This window comes from Triturus cristatus, chromosome 7 (genome assembly GCF_964204655.1).
Source record: "Triturus cristatus chromosome 7, aTriCri1.1, whole genome shotgun sequence".
Lineage (NCBI taxonomy): Eukaryota > Metazoa > Chordata > Amphibia > Caudata > Salamandridae > Triturus > Triturus cristatus.
Window position 1 is genome coordinate 1,759,875,951 of NC_140590.1, and position 24,150 is coordinate 1,759,900,100.

Sequence of the window (24,150 nt, forward strand, 5' to 3'; positions counted from 1 at the left end):
TGCACATTCATTGAATGGGTGTGCTTCCTGTTGCGGTAGATGTGTTCACTGTCCGCAGGGGGCACAAGTGGTACATGTGTGCAGTCAATTGCACCGATCACCTGTGGTATGCCAGCAATGTCATGGAATCCTTGCTTGTTGGCAATCTGCTCCTGCACAGTGTTGGGGAAGTGAAGGTGCTGAGCAATCAGGCTCAGTATGCCATCCAAGACAGTGGGGAGGAAGGTCGAGAAGGATGCCTGTGATACTCCACCGACTCTGGCTGTTGTTGGTTGGAATGTCCCAGAGGCCAAGAAGTGCAGCACAGCGAGCAGTTTTGTCTGCGGAGGGATATTGGTTGTCCGCTGTGTTGGTGGCGTCAGCCTGTGGGCAATGTGGGTCAGGATGTGCTGGATGGATGTCCTTTTGAGCCTGTAGTGGGCTATGACTTCCTCTGGCCTTAAGTCTGTGAGGTAGACACGTCTGCGCAGTGACCGCTGTTTTCTTCGTCGCTGCATGGGTGGTGGTGGTCCTGGTGGTGGTGGCATTGGCGGTGGTTGTTGTTGTTGCTGCATTGGTGGGACTCCAAGCTGCATGATGACTATCTCCATGGCTTCTGTGGCTGTTCTGGGAAGGCTCGGGCCAACTCTCCCTTATATACATTCACTTATCTCCAGTTTAAGTCAGGTTTTTATCAGGTGTTAAAAACTGGAGTTAGCGGGAGTTAGCGTGTGTTTTTTTGTAGCTAAGCGTTTTGGAGATAACCTTGTTAATAGGGAGCAGCTGTGTTAGCGACTTTTTTCGTGAGATTTCAGTCAGGAACGCCTACCTTGCATGTCATTAGCGATAATTATCGCTGCATTGAAAGGCGATAAAATTCTGGTCGCTATCGCCGAAAATGTAACCTTTGTTGATGATTAAGTGCCGGTGTTGAGCACTGGAAACCACCTTCTCAAATTAAGCACTGACCTTAAGACACTAGCGGTCTAAAACTAGGGACTACTACCAGAAACTGAGAACCAGCCATAAAATTACGATTTGTATGTAGCGAATGCGTCATCATGTTACACTTAATCTACTGCAGTATCTTGTAGCTTTCTGTTCTGAAAAGTATTATTCTGGTTCACAGAGAGGGCATGGAGCTCAGCACTTCAGCTTTTATTTCGTGGCAGGTGCTTAGAGCATCTGATGAGGAGGAAGGCACACCAGCCATGCGCCCCTGAAGCCGCTTTATTTTATAACCGACAGCTCATCAGGAAACTGCCTATTAAAGAACCTGATTGATGATCAATATGAATGTGTTCTGGTTCAACCAGGGATAAACTGGAACCAGGCACAGGGGAGGTAGGTTCTGGCATGTGCGTCACGATAATAGTTCAAATGTTCTGGTTTCCAAAAGGAGATTAAAAGTCTCGAATTTTTAAAGAAGTGTTTTTTTTTAACAAATGTCTCGTCGTTATTAAATACGCACAGACTTATTTGGTCTACATCAAATTGCACTTTATGTGAATTGTAGTATTGCTTCTTTTATTGTTTGCGATTGTGTGGGCAGTGTTGTGTGCAGTGCTCCGATTCGGCAAGGAGAGGCCCCCTGTATGCAAATATTAAACTAAAATAAGAAATGAAACTTTGCCCTGGTTTCATGGTTTTCACTCCTCTCACCTAATATACCTCTGCAGTCAGTCACAATAGTGAGTGGATTCACTGAGGAAGTGGAATGGTCTTGAGTAATCTACGTCAGTGACGTCATTCGTCACCTGTCACACAGAGCTGTGCATACTTCCTCTCTTTGAAGGCACTACAGCCGCTCATTCATGTGAGACCAGGAGCCGAGACTTGATGCCTCGCAGGACCCTGAGAGCTCGTCTTTCAGCACTTGACATGGCGGGGGAAGTTGTTTATGCAGACATCAAGATTCCTGGGAGAGCTCCGCGCGCCAATCAGCGGAGAGCAGCAACTGGGCGCTGTAAGTAGTTCTATATTTGTAATTTTCTTTAGGCGCTCCAAAGGTGCATCAGGGAGTCTAACACCTACTGAGGGTGTACCTTCTTACTGCAATGTATAACGCCCTACTCTACACTGGAAATTATTACTAAGTTAGAGAATTCCTCTGGCAGAGTGTACATTTCTCGGTGACTGGCCGCCTGGCGAAATGCGGAGATATGTAAACTACATCAACTAGAAGTAGGTGCATTCGTATGATGGATGCTGTGGTGAGAGAGTCGGGGCATCAGATATAGGGGTGGTTTGCTGTTACTTATGTTTCCGTGAGTGAGGGACACATGCTGCAGACAACGATCTCTAAGCAAAACAGAACTTTTTGGGTAAAAAAACAATACTCCTGAAGCTGCATTTGACACCGCCAATGATAGGGCATAATCCTTCCAGCCCAAGGGGCACCGTTTACTAATTCTGCTGATCACTGTATCTCCCCCACCCCACTCCCGGTCCTCTGCTGGCGGCTTCTTCTTGTTCACCAGTGCCAGGCACCCTCCATGATCTACCATCTTGCGTGCTCTGTATGTTTACATTTGTTCTTTTACAGGGGAGTCTTTCCTTAAAGGCCTTGGAATGATCCTGCAGGTGAACATGCGAGAGCCCGGTCACTTCAGACTTCTCTTGTGAGGGTGGGTTAGAATTCCATCTCCATAGGAGCTCCATCCAGTGAGGGCACTTAGTCTCCAATGACTATCCCAGCTTGGTATTTACTGAGTAACGCACACTTTATACACATCCCCAAAACTGTCCTTTATTTTCCATTCAAGGTACTCATTTCATTCGTTTTGTACTGATACCCAATGTAATGACACCCCTCAGAAGGATGCAAAGCACAGTTGACCTCGCAGGGATTCACAACCAGCAGGTCACAGCAGTTCTCAGCGGTGAGCGTCTAATTCCCTGAATCAAATGAAAGGAAACAGTTCACATGTGCATGGGCTTGTGTGTTTTGATCTTGCTCCGTGCATAACAATTGCCCTGCTATTTAGACACCACTCATGAAACAATGTACACACTTTCTAAACAGCTCAACAATAAATTCGTTTTTGAAGATTGCTCTCTCTTGGCAAATTTCCTCATACAATGTAGGGACCTCCGCCCGCAGAACTGACGGAATTTGGCGACTCCATATTACTCTTGTAATGCGGAGTTCCAGCCAAGTTCTGCCAATCACTACATGGCGGAATTGTTTCCTGCGAGGCTCCAGAAATGTGAGCTTGAGTGAAATTTAGCATCGCCTAGAGCTATTTTCTAACATGGGCGATGCGTCGGTCGCAGTCAGAGGACTGCTACTCGAGTAGATTTGCTGCCGCTTTAGATATTCTACTTCAGCGGCAGCAAAATCAACTCAAATAGCCACACTCTTTTGCGCACTGCACGGTGTCGTTCGCACTGATTTTTCAGTGCTGCCTGCGTTACTGGCGCTAAATTGGAGCACAAGCAGGGTGACACAGATTATTTCCACCTATTGGTAGAACTTCGCAGAATCTCACTGATTTTTTATGTAAGTTCGTGGAATTCCGCAGAATGAAACTTTGCAAATTCCCCCCACCCCTAATAAAATGTTTCAATTTAATACAGCAACAGCTCCCCAGTTAAACTTGGGAGGTGATGATTCTAATTTGAATGCTAAATATATTGTCTCTTTCTAGTAGAACGAACATCCCAGTAAATCCTTATCATTTCTTCACACAGTTGTTACACTGAAGTCATACTTGGTAAAAAATCTCCAGCTACCGTGACTTCCCAATAGAAATTCCTTAACATAGTGACTGTGAGGAATTCATTGAACACAGTTAGACCCCAGGAACATGGTCCTCTGTATGATGATTCATAACTAAAAGGTCTGGTGATTGCGACGTTCTGTTGATTCGCCTTTCAGAAGTGCAACAGTTTCTTGAGCTTTGTAGTAGCTTTTTATATGCCTTACAAAGTAAAACATCTTTTTTTTTAAGTTTAAGTTTATTGAGACCAGCAAGAAAATACAATACACAATGAAAATCCGGTCAGAGAACATGAGTACTTATGTTATGAACAATAAAGGATATTAAGCATAAAGGGTACAATAAACATGGTGACCTAGAAAAGAAAAAGGGAGAGAGAAAAAGAAGAGAGGGGGAGGGAGGGGGAAGGGAGCAATAAGAATTTCGTTGGGGAGAGTTCAGAGCAATCCAGGGCAACAAAAGAGGTAAAATGAAGCATTACATTGCATGTATTGTAAAACTCTAAAACGCATATAGTGATGTAAAGGGAGGAGTACAGTATACAAGAACAATAATAAATTATTCAAACAAAAGACAACGAAATTAAATCAAGGCGGTTTGCGGACATCGTCCGATGTTCTCACAATAACAGTAATGGGAGTATTTGGGGGGGGGGAAGCAGATAAATATGTAGTGAGAGGAAGCCATAACAAATCCCTTTTAATTGCTAGTGATATAGGGGTAACATAGTTGGTGTCAAGTCTGTGATTAAAACAGATGGCGTTCCACCAGGCTCTGTAAGTGACTTTATCCGCGTGTTTCCAATTCAGGGTGATTAGATGTAAGGCTATAGCAATTAACAAATCTATTAACTGACAATGTGGTGAAGGATGAGGCCATGAGGGGGATAGGGAACCAAGGAATATATTTGAAAGGGAAAAAGGAACTTTAGTGTTAAATATCTTGTTAATTTGAGACCAAACTAAGAGCCAGAATTTAGCAATGTTAGGGCAATCAAATAGCATATGTTTTAAGTCAGCCTTTAAACATGAGCAGGACCAGCAGTGTGATGAAGTGGTGGAAGAAAAGGAAGCCAATTGTGCGGGTGAGTATAATGCACGGTGGTATACAAAATAAAGAGTCTGAGTGGTATTGGCCGCCCGCGAAGTTTTATGAATCTTTAACCACAGCTTATCCCACAAAGGGACAGACCAGGAATGTAATAAATCTTTTTCCCATGCCAGTTCAGTCCTTGTTTTGCACCGCGTTGCCAGAGATAAGAGACCATTGTAGAGGGAAGATGCAGAGGGGGAAGCGTTTATCAATGGAAACAAAGTAGAGCAAGTTGTGGGGAGGTTTGGAGAAGGTGGGAGCGATGAGAGATATTGGTGAAGAGAGGGAAGCAGAAGGTCATATTGCTTTTTACAGGAATTAGGAAGGGCAAAGTCAGATTTGAGGACTGAGAAGGGAAGAGGTGTACCGTCCACTAAGAGTTGGGAAATCCATTTCAAGCCCTTGGAGTGCCATATCTTCCAGTAGAAAGCACGATTTTTAATACGTAGTAACTTATTGTGCCAAATAGGTTGTTGAGAAAGTGAGTCACGTGAGGGATAAGAGGCTGGTAGGAGAGGAGTTAAAAGTTTTCGCGTGTGAGAGATAACAGGATGACGCAAAGAAGAAGTGTGCGCAGAGAAGGCAAGGGATTCCAAAAAGGCGAAGGGGGAAGTAAAAAACTTCTCAATGCTAAGCCAAATTGGAGGATAGGTAGGAAGGTCCGAAGAAAGCCATGAAGAGGCTTGTTTCAGGGAAAATGCGTGGTGATAAGATTTAAAGTCAGGAAACTTAAGCCCACCATTTAATTTATCTTTTTTAAGAGTAGATAAGGCTATCCGAGGGGGTTTACCTTTCCAGAGGAATTTTAGTAAAGTGCGGTCTAATATCTTAAAGTAATAATCTGGGATGTGTACAGGAATCATTGAGAGAGAATATAAAATGACGGGGGCAAGCATCATCTTAATGGAGTCTAACCTACCCCACCAAGAGAGAAAAAGAGGGTGCCACTTGGTAATAGAGTCCTTTAGCTTCTTAGTAATGTAATCAAAATTGTGTTTGAGAGTTTCGGAGATAGACGGGGAGAACCATAATCCTAAATATTTTAATTTAGAGGATTGCCTGGAAAAACCGGTATGATCAAAATAGTGTTTAAGACACAAAACATTGAGGGGCAAGACTTCACATTTATCACGATTTAGGCGGTATCCTGAGAGTTTTGAAAACGCATCTACTTGGGAAAGGAAAGGAGGAAGAGAAGTATCGGGATTGGAGCAGTATAACAGAATATCGTCTGCATAAACAGACATTTTGACTTGGTGGGTACCTAAATGGAATCCTGTAATTAGGGAGTCCTGTCTAATTTTGGTAAGGAAGGGCTCCAATGCCACTACAAATAGGAGAGGGGATAGGGGGCAACCCTGCCGTACACCTCTTGAAAGAGAAAAATAATCGGAGACCTTACCATTAGCAAAAATAGACGCTTTAGGACCAGAGTATAAGAGAGAAATAAAGGAAATTAACTTAGAAGGAAACCCTATCCATTGAAGAGCGCGGAACATAAAGTCCCAGCCAATCCTATCAAAAGCCTTTTCGGCGTCTAAAGCTATGGCAGCAAGCGGGTAGTCTAAGGAAGAGGCCTTGCTAAGAATGTTAAAAAAGACTCTAGAATTATCAGAGGATAAGCGACCTTTTACAAAGCCTGATTGTTCCGAACCAAGAAGCTCAGGTAAGATTGGGTCAATACGTAAGGCAAGAATTTTAGCAAAAATTTTATAATCCGTGTTCACTAAAGATATCGGGCGATAGTTTTTACAGAAAGAGGAATCCTTGCCTTCTTTGGGGATTAGGCAGATCATAGCATCTTGGAAGGTACCTTGAGATGATCCGTTTGTGATAAAAGAAGTAAACAAAAGAAGAAGTTGTGGGAGGAGGAGTTTCGAAAAGTGTTCATAAAATTCGATGGTAAAACCATCAGGACCAGGGGTTTTCCCTCGCCTCAAAACCGATACGGCATGAGAAATTTCTGCTAGTGTGATATCTGACTGCAGTGAATCAAAATCAATATGTTGCGAGGGAGGAGAAGGGATGGATTGGAAGTAGGAGGAAAGATCAGATTGAAGAGGTTGGGCCTCAGGGGTGTAGAGAGTTTTATAAAAGGAGACAAACTCATTTAAGATATCTTCATCCTTGAGAAGAGTGTCACCATTGGAATTCTTCAGAGACTCTATCCTAGTTCTGTCTCGCCGAGATTTTAGATAGTTGGCCAGTAGCTTCCCCATTTTATTCTGACCTCCATAGTAACGAGCACTACACTTCAGGAGATAAGAAGAAGCCGCTTCTGTGGATGCTTTGTTGAAGGTAATTTTGGCAGTGATAAGATCTTTCAAAGAAGCTTCAGAGTACGAGTGGTAGTAGGCGTATTCTAATTTTTTAATTTTGGCAAGCAATTGAGCCGATTGTTTCTCAAAAACTTTTTTCTTCCGAGAAACAAAGTTAATAATAAAGCCTCTGGCAGCTGCTTTAAAAGAGTCCCAAATCATAGCAGGGGAGGAATCATGAGTAGTGTTTATGGTGAAGAATTCTGACGAAAAAGAACTGAACTGGCTGGAAAAATTAGGATCTGTAAGTAGTGAATTATTAAAACGCCAACGTCCAGCACCTGGGGTGTGAGGAAGAAGGTCAAAATCAACAGAAACCGGGGCGTGATCTGAAATTAAAATGGAGCCTATTTCTGAATGAAGTACGTGTTGCGTTAGAGGTTTACTTAAAAAGAGGTAGTCAATACGGGATTGTGATTTGTGTGGGGGGGAGAAAAAGCTATATTCACGGAGTTCAGGGTGACATAGTCTCCAAATGTCAACTAAAGACTTTTGACGGATGGTGGAAGCAAATTGTGAGTGCATTTTGTTGTTTACAAATCTGACTGGGGAATTCCTATCGAAAATGGGATCACAAACTTGATTACAATCACCCCCAAAAACAATATAATCATCTGTAAGGGAGAGCAACTTATCAGAAATATGCAACCAAAAAACATTGTCAACTGAAACTGGAGCATAAACGTTGAAGAAAACCACTGGTATTTTGTCAATAAGTAATTTAACAATTAACCAACGACCTTCAGAATCAGTTTCTTGAGAAATCACCGATACATTAAACTTTTTATGAGTAAGAATAAGAACACCATTTTTCTTACCTAAAGCTGGAGAAGAAAACACATTACCTACCCAACATCTTTTTAATTTAGATGCTTCAGCCTCAGGAAGGTGGGTTTCTTGAAGGAAAGCAACATCAGATTTTAACTTTGCTAAGTGGGAAAGAACTCGTTGTCTTTTAATGGGATTGTTCAATCCTTTAACATTCCATGTGATAACTCTGAACTTGGCTGGATGAGATTGAATTCAAAAACCATGAACATACAATGCGATAAATAGGGTTGAGATTGGAAAGAGTAGAGAAATGAGAACTCAGAAGTGTACAAAGAAGAAGATAAGAGAGGAAGAGATTAAAAACAATGGCATTAAGAAATTCGATAAGGGATAAGGAACAGAAGCAAGGGATATGGATTTGCAAATGACCAAAGAAGGGGAGAAGGGGGTAGAAAGAGGGAGGTGAAAGCGGGAAGAAAAGAAGAGGAGAAAAGAAAAAGAAAAAGAGGAGAAGAGAAACAATGACAGAGAACAGCACAGAAAGCATAAAAGTAGAATATGAACAAAGGGCATACTTACATGAAGAAGATCCAAGAGAACAAGGGGGAGGGGAAGAAACCACACGAGACAGACAGCCCATCCAGGCTGACCAGACGGAGGACGAGGGGGAAAACGCCAATAAAATAGGATATCTACGGATGCGAGAGGGAACAAAAGAACAAAAACATTAAAAACTATTTAGCACAGTAAGCGATGAGGAATAGGGGAGTTAAAACAGAGCAAAACGATTAGGAACCAACTCAAATTAAATTAAGAAGACCATCCAAACTAAAAAGAACACCAAAGAATACATGAGGGACGGTGATAAAGAGAAACAATGAATGAAAGAACCATAAGAAAAATCATCAGAACATCAAGTAACATTTGACGACGAGGGACCCGAAGCTTCCATGGTCTCCGTCCTGTGAAAGTTTATGAAACTCTGTAACTGCTGCGGATCTTCATAGGATGTTGTCTTGTTATTAAACGTGACCTTAAAGAGGCAGGGGTGAAAAAGACCATAACGTGCTCCCATGGCACGAAGAGTAGGTCTCATATCAAGAAAGGCCTTACGTCTGTTGGCTGTGGACTTGGCATAATCTTGAGCAAAAAACAAAGTGGCACCGGACCAGGTGACTCGTTGAGAGGATTTGGCCGCTGACAAAACCTTTAGCAAGTCCGTGTACTCCAAAAAGTACAAAATGACACCTCTCGGCCTCTGTGAAGGAGATGCACTCGATGGAAGACGCCCTAACCTATGGGCTCGCTGAATGTTGAGAGCGGTGTCTTCTGGCATATGGAGAATCTTGGGTAGGAAAGTTTTAAAGAAAGTAGGAGGGTCCGACCCCTCTGATCCCTCCACCAGACCATAAATACGCAGGTTGTTCCGCCTATTACGGTTTTCAAGATCCTCGACTTGGCGTTGGAGGGCAGACACTTGAGATTGAAGGTGAGAGACATTGGTGTTAGTGTCCGTAAAGGAAGACATGTGACTTTCCACTGCAGTAATTCGTGTATCAAGTTGAGCCCAAGAGTCAGTGAGGACTTGTAGTTTATTATTTGTTTCCTCCATAAAGGGACGAAGGGCCCTGATTTCTTCCAGTAGTGTTTCCATAGAAATAGGCGAGGTCGGTTTAGGAGGAGAAGGCGGGTTGTGCTTTAGACGTTTGGTGACAGACTTCACAGCAGGTACTGGCGAGGGAGAGGGATCCATATTCTCCGTGGGGTCTTGTGAGGATAACAGTGAATCCCCTAGTTTGGAGAAGGCAGTAAAAACTTTTGAATTTTTGATAAGGGTATACTTGGGCGCAGGGTGTTTAGCAAGTGAGCCTTTCGTTCTCCCCATAAGAGGCAAGTCCAACAGTCCAGGTGAGCGAGAGGGGCAGAGACGTGACCCAGAAGGAGAGTATCACTAGTTAAATGGTTAACATCACTGTCAGATCCAGCAAGTATCAGAAAGCCTCATTGAAGCGCGTGTTTGAACTGAGTTAGAGAAGTAGTCATTGAATTGACGTATCCGTAAAAATGAGGCAGTTCCATAAAACCATTTCAATATCTGAGACAAGAACACTCGTCAAGAACAGCCATGAATAAGGAAGAACTGAGGAGAACAGTACAGAAAAACACTCTCGCGAAGTGCGTGCATAAAATGGCGGCTGAATCGAAGAAGAAGACGCTGCACAAACTACGCACCTTTCGTATTCTCCAGAAATATGTCATTGAGATTGTCCAAAGTTGGTGAAGAAATGAAAACAAAAGCCAGAGTTGAGCAGAATAATAGCCAAAAGGGAGAAAAACCAATTTTGCAGCATGCTTCTTCAAGTCAACAGCTTACATTCTCCTCAGGCGAAAAACAAAATGGCGGCCGTCCCAAAAACGGGGCCTCCGAGGGAATTAAAGCTGATTAAATGCAGCTTACTGACATAGCGACTGCAAAATTCAGTGCTCCGGATGTTCAGACAGCCTGTCCGCACTTTGTGGCATCCTCGTACTCGTAATTACGAGAGAAAAAATCGGCGTTGTCCTCCCGACCCCGGGAGCGTCAGGGAAGAGCCGCCATCTTCGTAAGGCGTTAACCACGCCCCCCAAGTAAAACATCTTTTAACTCACAAAAGAATGTCAATCATATTTACCAGTAACTGCTTTTCACTTATATCGCTCTCAATAAGTTGGGTGAAGTTACAGACTATGGGTGTGCCTGTTTTTCGTCATATTCATGAGAGACAGAATCCACCTACGTTTTTCCCAAATTCTTGACTCCATAAAATAATTCTCCTTTCTGTTTAAGAACTGTTTCATGAAGTCTTGAGTTCCTTTTAATTAAAATGTTAGGCATGCCTTTTATAATTTTCATAATGCTTGCTGTTGTGTAAAACCATCAGCTATGCCTCCTCCAAAAATATTGTTATGTTCCATATAGGTACCTAAAAATAGGCTCAGGTACTGAATGCACCTTTCACCTACATTGCTCTGATATTACACTGCATAACGGTTCTTAGTACTGACCTTTTACCTAGTTATGGTAATGTCCAGAAATGACATGGGATTTTCTCTGAAAAGCTTAAGCCTCATTCATTATGCATGAGGATTATTGGAATCACAGCAGGACAGCAGGCCTACCATCTTCTGCATAATAACTATGTACAGCTATGGCCCCTGACCCTCCCGGTAGGTCGCTCCCCCTCCGCACAGCTCCGCCTGTGTGCCCCTGCCCCAGCCGCCGCTGCTAAGAACTCGCCCGTAAGTGTGCTTCCTCCGTTTCTGCACCCTGTTGTTTTGCTTCTGTGCCACTTTTTTCCCCCCTTTGGTGCCCCGTTTTTTGCCTTCTGTGCCCTGCATTCCCTCTCATTTGTGCCCCGTTTTTTGCCTTCTGTGCCCTGCATTCCCTGTCATTTGTGTCCCGATTTTTGCCTTCTGTGCCACTGTTTTCCCCCCTTTGGTGCCCCGTTTTTTGCCTTCTGTGCCCTGCATTCCTTCTCATTTGTGCCCCGTTTTTTGACTTCTGTGCCCTGCATTCCCTCTCATTTGTGCCCCGATTTTTGACTTCTGTGCCACTGTTTTCCCCCCTTTGGTGCCCCGTTTTTTGCCTTCTGTGCCCTGCATTCCCTCTCATTTGTGCCCCGTTTTTTGTCTTCTGTGCCCTGCATTCCCTCTCATTTGTGCCCCGATTTTTGCCTTCTGTGCCACTGTATTCCCCTCTTTGGTGCTCCATTTTTTGCCTACTGTGCCCTGCATTCCCTCTCATTTGTGCCCCGTTTTTTGCCTTCTGTGCCACTGTTTTCCCCCTCTTTTGTGCCCTACTTTGCTTTCTATGCCCTCATCTCCCCCGCCGCTGTGCACCCAGTGGCCCAGCCCCCCTGACTGCCCAGTCGCTGCTCCCGCCTCCCAGCTGCTCCTCCCTCCCACCTCCCCATATAAGCCGGACACTGCACAGCCGCGCCGCTGGCGCACCAAAGGCGCACCTAAGGCAAGCCCGTCTGCGCCCGTCTGCGCCCGTCTGCGCCTGGACCGTGCCCAGCACCAGGAACCCTGGCCCCCGCACACACCACGACGCCCATCTCAGCTACGACTCTAGCACCCTCCACGCACTCAACGCCGGACGATCACGCACCTGCTGCCTGGCCATCCTGAAGCGCACCCAAGGACCTTTCTCCTGCCGAAACTGCAGCTTCAACAGCATCCGGCCCGCCAACCCGCCCAACATGGAAACCAACTTCCTCAGATGTATCCTGCTCAACACCCGCTCCGCCCGCAAACACGCCATCGAACTCTGGGACCTACTCGACTCCACCTCCCCAGACGTCACCTTCCTGACGGAGACCTGGCTGACCCCCTCCTTGGCACCCGACATCGCCATAGCCATCCCGGAAGGCTACAAGATTACCCGCAAGGACCGCACCAATGGAACAGGAGGAGGAATCGCCATCGTCCACAGAAACACTCTCAAAATCTCGACACACACCGACGACACCGTCAGCACCGCCGAACACCTGCACTTCCGGATCCACACCGACCCCAACACCACCCTCAGAGGCACCCTCATCTACAGACCCCCCGGACCCTGACCGCAGTTCAGCGACTCCATCACTGACCTCGTCAGCACACACGCCCTCGCCTCCACGGACTACATCCTCCTCGGGGACCTGAACTTCCACCTCGAGAACAACAACGACCCCAACTCCTCCACCCTGATCGACAACCTCGGCAACCTCGGACTCAGACAACTCGTCACAGCACCCACACACTCCGCCGGCCACACGCTTGACCCCATCTTCTCAGCAAGCACCCACGTCTCCTTCGACCGCACCACCGAACTCCACTGGACCGACCACTGCTGCATCCACTTCACCTTCCGGAAACCCACCACACACCACCACACCCAGCAGATTCCTTGCCGCAGCTGGGGCAAGATCACCGAGGACCAGCTAACCACCGCCCTCGCCCAGAGCCCACCCACAGACCCAACCGACCCCGACCCCGACGCCGCAGCCCGCAACCTCAAACAATGGATCAACGACTGCGCCAACACCCTCGCTCTGCTTAAGAAACCCCCCAACACCCACACCAGCAAGAGAGCCAGCTGGTTCACCAAAGACCTCCAGGCCTCCAAGCAAACCTGCCAAAAACTAGAAAAAAAACTGGACCCACGAAAGAACACCGGAAAGCTACACAGCCCACAGGAATGCCACCCACCGACATCACCAACTCATCAGATCAGCCTTCAGAGACCTCCTCGACAACAACGCACACAACAGCAAAGAGCTCTTCGGCATCGTGAAGGAACTCTCCAACCCCAGTTCCAACACCAAAGACATCCCACCGTCACATGAACTGTGCGACTCGCTGGCCACCTTCTTCCATCGCAAGATCGCAGACATCCATGACAGCTTCGACGCCGTCACCTACCTGACAATAGCCGACACCCCCGCTCCCACGACCACCACCCGCACCAACCGCCTGCTCGCCTGAACCAACACCAACAACGACGACACGATCAAGATCATGAACACCATCCACTCCGGTTCCCCGGAAGACCCCTGCCCACACCACATTTTCAACAAAGCCAGTAGGACCATCACACCCCACCTTCGGCAAACCATCAACATCTCCTTCGAGACAGCGACCTTCCCGGAGAGCTGGAAGCACACAGAGATCAACGCCTTACTATAGAATCTGAAGGTGGACCCCAAAGACCTCAAGAACTTCCGATCCATCTCCCTGCTCCCGTTCCCAGCGAAGGTCATCGAAAAGGCCGTCAACAAACAACTGACCAGCTTCCTCGAAGAGAACAACATCCTGGACCCATCCCAGTCAGGGTTCCGCAGCAACCACAGCACCGAAACTGCCCTCATTGCCGCCACCGACGACATCAGGATCATGCTTGACAATGGAGAAACCGTGGCCCTGATCCTCCTGGACCTGTCAGCCGCCTTCGACACAGTCTGCCACCGCACACTAAGAACATGCCTCCATGACGCCAGACTCCAAGAGAAGGCCCTGGACTGGACCACCTCCTTCCTCTCCGGGAGAACCCAGAGCGTCCGCCTGCCCCCCTTCCGCTCCAAAGCCATCAAGATCATCTGTGGCATACCCCAAGGCTCATCTCTCAGCCCAATGTTATTCAACGTCTACATGGCACCACTCGCCCACGTCGCCCGACTGCATGACCTAAACATCATCTCCTATGCCGAGGACACCCAGCTGATCCTCTCGCTCACCAAGGACCCCCACACCGCCAAAACCAGCCTCCACGAAGGAATGAAGGCCGTCGCCGACTGGATGATGTACAGCTGACTGAAGCTGAACTCGGACAAGATGGAGGTCCTCAACCTCAGCTCCACCCCCTCGGCCTGGGACGGCTCCTGGTGGTCGACGGCACTAGGAGCACCCCCTACCCCCACCAACCACGCACGAAACCTAGGGGTCATCCTAGACTCCATACTCTCCATGACAAAGCAGGTCAATGCCGTCTCCTCCTCCTGCCTCAACACCCTCCACATGCTTCGCAGGATATTCAAGTGGATCCCCACCGAAACTAGAAGGACGGTCACCCAGGCCCTCGTCAGCAGCAGACTGGACTACGGCAACGCACTCTACGCAGGAACCCCGGCCAAACTCCTGAAACGACTCCAACGCATCCAGAACACCTCTGCTCGCCTGATCCTGGACATCCCCCGCCGCAGCCACATCACACCCCACCTGAAAGACCTGCACTGGCTCCCCATCAACAAGAGGATAACCTTCAAGCTCCTCACCCACGCACACAAGGCACTCCACGACACCGGACCAGCGTACCTCAACAGACGATTCAGCTTCTACACCCCCTCCCGCCAGCTCCGCTCCGCAGACCATGCCCTCGCCACCTTCCCCCGCATCCGAAGAGTGACCGCCGGCGGCAGATGATTCTCCCACCTCGCCGCCAAGACGTGGAACACCCTCCCCATCCGCCTACGGCAGACCGAAGACCTTCTATCCTTCAGGAGACTACTCAAGACCTGGCTCTTCAAACAGTAGCAGCATCCCCCCCAGCGCCTTGAGACCCTCACGGGTATGTAGTGCGCTTTACAAATGCTATGATTGATTGATTGATTGATTGAAGGGTCATTCCTTACGTCATCCCAGTCTGACATGGCATAGAGAGGTATATCACCAGGGGGTATCACTTTGGGTATATATACACCATCTCTTGCTAAGGTAGTCAGAGGAGAAAAGGACTTCCATGCCAACACACTGATGCGAGACGCTGAGGCTCCTGCACGCAGACACTTCAGCTCGCAGTGGTCTGGCATCCTTCGCAGGGTGTCCATCTCGAGACCAAGATGGGGTCCCACAGTCTCTCACTTCAGTTAATGGGGTTGAATTTATCTTGGCTTCCACACCCACATACATGCTAGGTACATTTAGGTACATCTAGTGAGGATCGCATCATAGGAGTACGCATTTTACTGTCATGTATTTTTATACTTGCCTGTATTTATCTTTTTAGCACTATGATAGAAATCTACCATCCTTTTACTATGTTATTGCTTATAATCATTTATTTCTGTTACTGTCTAATGGTTGTTTCAGCACACCTATTTTACACTAGAATGACGCTGGCTCAATAAATGCTTATTGAAAAACGAACCCACCGTCTATTCTATGTATCTCTCCGAGACAAAGTGAGCACGAGTGACTGAGCGAAAAGTAGTACACTGTTTCCACAATTCTGAGGGATCGGGGTTGTAATGTTTGATGGTTGCCAAGAACTATTCTCTCCTTGGTAAGAGGAGTTTGTAGTGGCACTGTGAGCTAGCTGGTATACAGGCTGACATATCCAGTAGGGGTGTCCAGAATCAGTTTGACACCAATCCTACAGTGTATGTTGTCTAAACGCGCAAATCCTATATAGGTTTATAGGAACTACACGTCAATATTTTTCTTTAGAATATAATATTAATCTGTTCTCAAACCTGTTTCCGAAAATATTCTCAAAGATCATATGTGTAAAATGACTAGGAGAACATGAGTATGATCAACAAGAAGTAGACATTAGAGTATTACATTAAATTGGAAATTGTGATAAAAATATTTTATCATATAGAAAATATAAATGTTGAGTCATTATGACAGCCCATGAGGAAGACATAAACTTTGTCCGTATTTTACTCTAAATTAAAATTGAAGAAGAATGTTTTAAGGCCTATCCCCATTTAGTCTATATATCACCTAACATTAACACCATTGCCAGCATTAATAAACTAATATATTTCTGAAGCTTTATGTGGCAAATTAAAATTACATAAGTTAAGGATACTGTAAATTGGAAATCGCTTCTAATAGTTTTGGTAGGTTATACTGGATCTGTAGTTGCGGAAAAAGAAAGCCATTCATTATTAGCAAAGGCTTCACGCACAAAATGCCTCCTCCTAACCAGCTTTTTCCAGGAAACAGTTCCTAATGTACTAAAATAAGTGAAGCATTAACTATATTTTCACACTGGTTTTGTCAATAGAAATATAGTATTGAAACAGTAGACAGACATTTTTCAAAATAGGCAAAGCAAAAAGTATCAGTTTTTTGTGAAATACAAATAAAATCGATAAAGTAAATGAGGCAATGAAGGATCTCTCTAACTCCACTTAAATTTGAGAATTATAAAAGATGAATCCTGCACACAAAACCAGAAGTGAATGAATAGATTGACAATTGTTTCAATTAATAAAAATTGATACAAAAGTCGTACACAATTTGTCCTTTCCAAAACCTTGCTTGATATTACTTAAAACATCTGCGCATCATTTCATTTAATTAGTTTCACATTGATACCATTTTAAAAAAATGGAAAAAATCAAACCATTAAAACAGTGGGTATATATTTCACCCTAAAACAATTGTTGAAATTCATCAATATTGCCTTAGCCCCGATCTTGACTTTTACTTAGTAGCCTTTGGAGTTGTCCGGCAAATTTTGCTAGTCTTGTCAATTCTATTGAGATTTCCAGATTAAAGAGAAGTTTCATTGCTTCTGTAGAAGTGTGACTGCTGTACTTTAAAAAGAAATGTTTTAATAAAGTGCAGCATGCATCCCACAGATTTGAACCAATACAAACAAGATGGTCCAAAGATTCCTCATATTGATGGCACAGTCTGCAAGAGTTAACTGTCACAAGGGATTTCCAGCGGCCATTCATATCTTTTATTGGCAAAGTTCAAGTTCAAGTTTATTTATGTGATTTAATTCTCACCTGAGGACAACAAATTTCGGATAAAACATTTTTTACAACGATATAGATAAAAACGTTCAATACAAATTTTACAAATTTGAACAGATTATGAAATACAAATTCATCTGGGGGAGATTTAAAAAGTGAGATCAGACTCGGCACAGATGCGCTATTGTATCTAAGTTGGATTGTTTTTAAGTAGCACCTTCTAGCCTCAACCAGTTTTGAATTCGGGCATACTGACAGTACGCGCTTCAGATCTTGCACTCCACCATTGCAAAGGTTGCAAATATTGGTAGCATTTTCTTTACCTGTCCATTTAAAAGTATGTGAATTTAAAGGAAGTAATCCAAGCCTAAATAAGATTATAGAACTCCGAATTTCGTGCCATAATAAGGTAAAACAAATATATTGTTTAACCTGTTTGTACACTATTGATTCTGCATAGAATTCATAATGGTGAAATTTGGTACAGTGGAGAGTGTCCAGTTCAAAGCTGATCCTCCTCGCCAGTTGTTTCAGAAAAAGCTTCAGTTGGGCGGGAGTCCATGATTTCAAGAGTATTGCTGTGCATTTTGATAATTTAAAAACAGTAATCAGATTCTGGTTAATAGTGTATTTTGTAGATTCAGGCTCAAATGTCTAAATTTTTTGTAAAAATCTTAAGGTGCCTTGATCGGCGTGTAAAAGATTGTAAGCCCATCTTGATATGTTGGTGATGGCTCTGGCAAAGGAGCTTACTTAAGAAAATTCCAAAGGTAGTGCTTGCGCAGGGACAGCTTGTTGGACCTTAGCCAATTTGCGAAGAATTTTCCCTTCTTTAGTTTGAATTTGGTGCCACTGGGTAATTGGAATGTATTCCAAAGCGTAGGATAAGATAGGGGGATCTTGGAGCTGTAAACCTGTAATAAAGGTAAAAAGTGCCTTTGCCCGGAAGACGAATATAGTCGTAGAAGCGCCCCCACGTGAATGTCTGCTTTGTGATTCAAGTGCTGCAGGTGAGGAGAGTTTAGTAATGTTTGACTAAATATTCGTCCCAGATAGATGTATTCTTTTACCACTTCTATCGTTTCTCCTCCCAGTGTCCAGTTGTATTTTGTGTAGGGGTTTTTTCCTCTCAGTGGGACTTCTTTCGGTTTTGTTATATTTGGAACCAAGACATTTTCTTTTGTATATCTTGTTAGAACGTCTAAGTTTCTTTGTAATCCACATGGAGTGAGATCAAAAATGACCACGTCATCAGCATACATCATTATGTGTATGTTACATGATGCAATCTTTGGAGGGAAATTGACTACCTGCAAGAAACTGTCCGGGAGGTCACTGAGATATAGTGAGAAAAAGAGGGGGGCCTATAGGCAACCCTGCCTAAGGCCGTTTGAAGTGACTATTGGGCGATTAAGTTCTTTTTCTTTTCCCATTTGTACCTGGCACCAAGTTTCTGAATGTAGTGAAATGATTAAATGAAGAAGAGTTTCCGGAATTCCCTGATTTCTGAGTTTGTTCCAGAGTGTTGGTCTGTCCACTCTATCAAACGCTGTTGAAAAATCGACAAAGACTGCATAAACGACCCGGGATTTAGAGACCATGTATTTGTCGATAATTGTCTGTAGAACAGCTATATTATCCGTTACCGAGTGTTTCTGTCTGAACCCGGCCTGATTGAACGGGATCGCTCCGGAAGAAAAGGCCTAGTCTTTAAGATGGTCCAAGACACTTGCCGCAAAGATCTTCCCTATTGCATCCAGCAATGCGATCTGTCAGTAGTTGCCAGGTTGCAGCCGAAGTCCTTTCTTGTGGATTGGTATTACCATGCTCCCCCTCCATGATTTAGGAATTATCCCAGTAGAGTAGCAGTGTGAATATAATGGCACTAAAAATGTACTCCATTCCTCGGGTTTGCTTTGTAGTACCATCATTGGAATTTGGTCCGGGCCCATTGCAGCAGAGGATCTTGCTCTCTTTATACGATTCTCTATTTGGCGGGCCACGGGGGCGGGGAAGTGTTTAAGATGTTTTCCCGTTGCGTACTTAGTGGATGACTTCATTCTTCTTGAATTCGGTTTGATTTATATAGATTACATAGATATATTTCCCATTCGATCGTGGGAACTGGTGAGGCCTGCAATGATTTCTTAGTTCCTGTTTGTTTGGCTATTAAGCTCCAGTACTCTTGAGTGTTGTTTTGCTGCAATTTGAATGTCGAACCAGTTTTTGTCCTGTTGCGATTTTCGAATTTTTTCTTTTTCCCTTCTCCGGCATTTTTTTAAAAGTTTCATTTCTCGTTCTCATGTCGCTGAAAACTGTAGAAATTGCAGGCAAATTAATTTATTTAACGTGGTTTTTCTCGTGTCAGGATTTTTTCTTATATGATATTTTGCTCCAGGACCCCCTGATTTAGAGATGCCTGTAAGACGAGGGGGCGTGGCTTGGCTGCCGAGCGGAATGGCTGCCTGAAACCGCAGCTCCGCCGATCGAGCACAGAAATCCTTCAATTATTAGCTGAACTGGGGTGCGAGCTCGGTCCTCCCCGCCCGAGACGGTAGTCCTGGGTGTCCGCCCTGTGCTCTGGCTTTTCTGACCCCGTCGGCGGCTTGTGGACGGAGAGCGGCCCGCGGGCGGCGCGGAGTCGTGGCGGCCTACACCATTCGCTAGAGCCGGGGCCTTGCGTGTGGAGTGCCCGAAACCTATCCGAGGGGTGAGGCAGAGGCTGTTCGCTCGCCCAAAGAAAAGCGCACCCCGGCGAAGGTCTCACCCCCTACGGCTGTCGGAGTGAAGCTGAGGAGGCGGCGGCTGGTGTGGAAGACCGCCGAACGTCCGCCCCTGGATTGCACGACGGCGCACGGCGACGGGCCCGGGCGGCTGATCGCAGTGGCGGCCATTTTGCCTGAAGCAGAAGTCCCATGGTCGTAGGTTCCAGGGAGACGATCGGAGAGACGAGGCCGGCTGCCGTATATGCCCCGACAATACTGTGGTGAGGTTGGAGCGTTGACCTGTGATGTGGAAAGTGCACGGCTGTACTAGGGTTGTCCTGCTCCGGCGGCCTGCGCTGTGACTCTCCCCGCCTGCTCTGCTTAGGGTGCGCGCCCCGCTATTGGAGGCCCAGCCATTCAGCCTACCTACTGGGACTAACCGACCTGCTGCCCTCGGTGAGACGCTGAGGGTCGGCGATTGGCGGCGACTGGTCGCGGCCGCCAAGGCATACTAGCGGCGCCGGGTGGCGGCTGGTGAGTGGCCATGGGCAAACCGGACACGCGGCAGCCGAAAATCACTTTCGACAAGTCCAAGCAGAAGCCGCCGGACCCAGACCCAGACCTCCGTGAGGCCGAATCTTCTCGAGCGGACCAGAGTGGTGCTCAGGAGGCGGACATTAAGGCCATGTTTCAGGAACTGAAAACAAGCTTACATGGCATCGATGGCAAAATGGATGCGCTGGCTGCCCGCATGGACGGTATCACGTCCCGCATGGACAAACAAGAGGGGAGAGTGGAATCGCTCGAAACACGTGTGGCCGACACGGAGGAAAATCAGACCGGCCTTGCCGGCCAACTTCGGGGCATGGAGAAGATTCTAACACTCATTCAGCAGAAAAATGAGGATTTGGAGGCGCGCTCGCGGCGCAACAACGTCCGCATCACGGGTGTGGCGGAAACGACGGACATAACCAGCATGGAGCTCTTTGTCGAACAAATGTGTAAGGATCTGTTTGGGTCGGGATTGTCTCCGATGTTCCTGGTCGAGAGGGCTCACAGATCACTGGGGCCCAGGCCTAAACCCGGTGCACCGCCCCGGCCTATTATTGCACGAATCTTGAATTATAGGGACCGGGACGTGATCTTACGAATGGCAAGGGACATATCGGACTTGCAATACAGGGGCAACCACATTGCACTATACCCGGACTATACGATGCAGGTTCAAGCCGCTCGAAGGGAATTTTTGCCGGCGAAGAAACTTTTTCAACAGGCGGGCACCAAATACTCCCTCATCTACCCTGCTAAACTCCGGGTCCAAGGTCCCGGTAAGCCATCCTTTTTTGTTGACGCTAAGGCGGCTATGAAATATGCCAAACAACTGTTAAAGGACCAAAAGGCTCAGACACCGGCAGTTGACCCGGACCAGCGGGACAGGCTAAGTGACGTTGAATGACTACTCCTGTTTGCTTCTTGTTAAATCGCTGGGTGTCGCCTGTCTACGCTGTGCTGGGCCATATTGAGAATGTTTACTTCCCTGGAGTTCCAATTTCGGATGCTATGAGGGAGCTGAGCAGGGCTGCGGGATTGGGGGGGATGGTCCTTGAGCTGGTACACTAGTCTCGCGCTCGATCGCCCTGTCACAAGTACAGGGCCTGTAGGTGGCCAACCTGCGTACCTCAAGGGATGATTCCCATTCACTGTTCACATTTAGAGACTGTAGTTACAGTTGTTGTAGTTGGGAGGGGGTCCAGGGAGTTCATTGCACAACCTGATTGGGGGGTTGGAGCGGGAGGGTTAGGGGTTTGGCTGGGGCTGGGGGTTTTTGTTGTGTTTTATTTAAGTTTCAGAGCCGGGTCGGAGGTGGCGAAAACTGCTATTGAATCGCACGTTGTGCGCAGCGCGCTGTCATGTCGACAGTCACCTAGCAAGAGGTGTACTGGCATTTACCGGGCAGGCTGCCCAGCTGGCCGGGTGGGATGTGTGTTGTCTGACAGGGACGGGCTGCAGGAATCGACGCAACGAGGAACGGGTCCGTGGCCTGCTCGAGTTCTATTTCCCTGCTTGGTGCCTGGTGGAGGTTCCCTGCCCTGTTGGCGGGCGTACGGATTGCTGTGGCATTGCCGCCCTCATATATTGGGACCCGCTGGATTGGAAATGCGTGCTTCGAGAGTTGGTGTGACTTGGCCGGGTGACTGGGGGGTAGGTGTATGCTTGAGGCTTGCCCGAACTCTGTTAACACGTATGGTGCGGTGAATAGCATAAAGTGTATTACCTGGAATGTACGGGGTATGAATGATAGGCGGAAAGTGAGACTGATACAGGCCTTTCTGATTAGGAAGGGTGTGGACATTTGCCTTCTGCAGGAGACGCACCTGACGGACAATGCTGCGCAGCTGCTCAGACACAACCGATGGGGTGAGGTAGTTCACGCTCACTACTCTAACTACTCTAGAGGGGTGGCGATACTTATCAGAAAAGGGCTTCACTGGAGGACGCATGAGGAAATCAGGGACGTGGGGGGCAGGTTTGTTCTGTTGGTAGGTTCGCTGTGCGGCGCGAGAGTGATTCTGGTGAATGTTTATGGCCCGAATGACGATAATCCAGATTTCTACGAGGGATTGTGGCATAAGGTGCGGAACTGTGGACCTGCTGCGATACTGTGGGGAGGAGACTATAATGTGGTACTGTCAGATACTGCAGATAGGCAGGGCACCACTCGGGAACATCACCCTAGGGCGTCGGAGGCGCTTGGCCATATTATGCAAGAGGCAGGGCTGGTGGACTCCTGGAGGACACTGCACCCTGAGACCCGCGCCGGTACGTGTATCACAGCTCATCGTGCGGCCTGGTCCAGATTGGATTTCTGGCTGCTGTCCAGAGATCTGCACTCATCGGTGTTAGAGGTGACTCACTTGCCGCGGTCACTTTCTGATCATGCCCCGGTTTGCTTAACGATATCCACCCCGCCGCAGTACATTCAGCCGTTTAGTTGGAGATTCCCGTCCCGGGCTCTGCGCGACCAGGTCTTCCAGCACTCTTTGCGGGAAAAACTGGAGGAATACTTCGCACTAAACGAGGGCTCAGTAGATTCACCTGGCGTGCTCTGGGAGGCCTGTAAAGCTGTGACAAGAGGCCACTGCATGGCGCTAAAAACTGGGGTTTTACGCTCCATTAGAGCTACTCTCGGCAGGTTGGAATCTGAACTGGCTCGGCTTGAAGCTGCGATGGTGGCAACCCCGTCTGGTGGTGCGAGTGCAGACTTCAGGACGAAACTGACCGAGTATCAAGAGGAGGCTGAGAGGGAGGTCAGGTTCTTGTCCAAAGATTCTCAGGCCAGGCGTTACGGAGAGGGTGATAGAGCTGGCCGAACACTAGCAAATCTGCTGCGCCCGCCACGCGGGTCGGAGCATATTCTTGAGATACAGGAGTCGGGGGGTGCAGTAATTCGAGATCCTCCGGCTATACTGGCGGTGATGACAGACTACTATAAGGACTTGTACACCTCTAAGGTGTCCCCTGACGACACTATTATTAGTGATTACCTGGACACCATAGCTCTTGCGTGGTTCAGTAATAGTGCCCGACAATATATGGACCTCCCCTTCACGCAGGAGGACATTCGAGCGGTTATAGCCGCTATGCCGCTCAGCAAGGCACCAGGCCCAGACGGGCTGACGGCAGCCTTCTACAAGGAATACGCAGACCTACTGGTCCCTCGCTTGCATAATGTTTTTGAGGAAGCGATGGAGGTTGGCATCCTCCCTGCCTCGATGCGAGAGGCCCTCCTCATTACGCTGCTTAAACCTGGCAAGAATCCTGTTACCCCGGACTCATATCGCCCACTCTCGCTAATTAATCTTGACGCCAAAATCTACGCGAAACTACTCGCTGACCGCCTGAAACTTATGCTGCCTCAGATAGCGTTGTCCGATCAGTCGGGCTTTGTGATGGGGCGGTCCACTTCCCACAATCTTAGAGTGCTGTTTGGGCTCCTGCATTATTTGGATCCCAAGGTACAAGCCGCGGCCGCATTGCTTGACGCCACTAAGGCGTTCGACTCACTAGAGTGGAAATTCCTACGGGCGTTATTCACTCGCATGGGTTTCAGCCCCTCCTTTGCCAGGCGTATTGGAATAATCTATAATCACCCGACGGCTAGGGTACGGGTTAATGGTCAGACGTCTTCCCCGATCCCTATAACAAGAGGCACTCGGCAGGGCTGCCCCTTGTCGCCACTGCTGTTCGCTATTGCGACGGAGCCGCTGGCGGCTCGTTTGCGCCAACACCACACTCATCGCAGTATCGGCTTCACGTCGCGTGGCCTGCT

The 24,150-nt window shown here is 47.1% G+C and overlaps 1 protein-coding gene across 3 annotated transcripts in view; it reads left to right on the forward strand.

The window, feature by feature from the left end:
* Positions 1-1,654: 1,654 nt before the first annotated feature.
* The window catches only part of LOC146813014 (killer cell lectin-like receptor subfamily B member 1B allele A), a 699,061-nt gene continuing 676,565 nt past the window's right edge, over positions 1,655-24,150 (forward strand). Inside the window, exon 1 of one of the 3 annotated variants that reach the window (XM_085620039.1) lies at positions 1,655-1,945. In XM_085620039.1, coding sequence (XP_085476165.1) covers positions 1,819-1,945 — 127 coding nt within the window. In that variant the 5' untranslated portion in view covers positions 1,655-1,818. The remainder of the gene's footprint in view (positions 1,946-24,150) is intronic. The other 2 variants (XM_085620037.1, XM_085620038.1) reach the window with 2 other exon arrangements.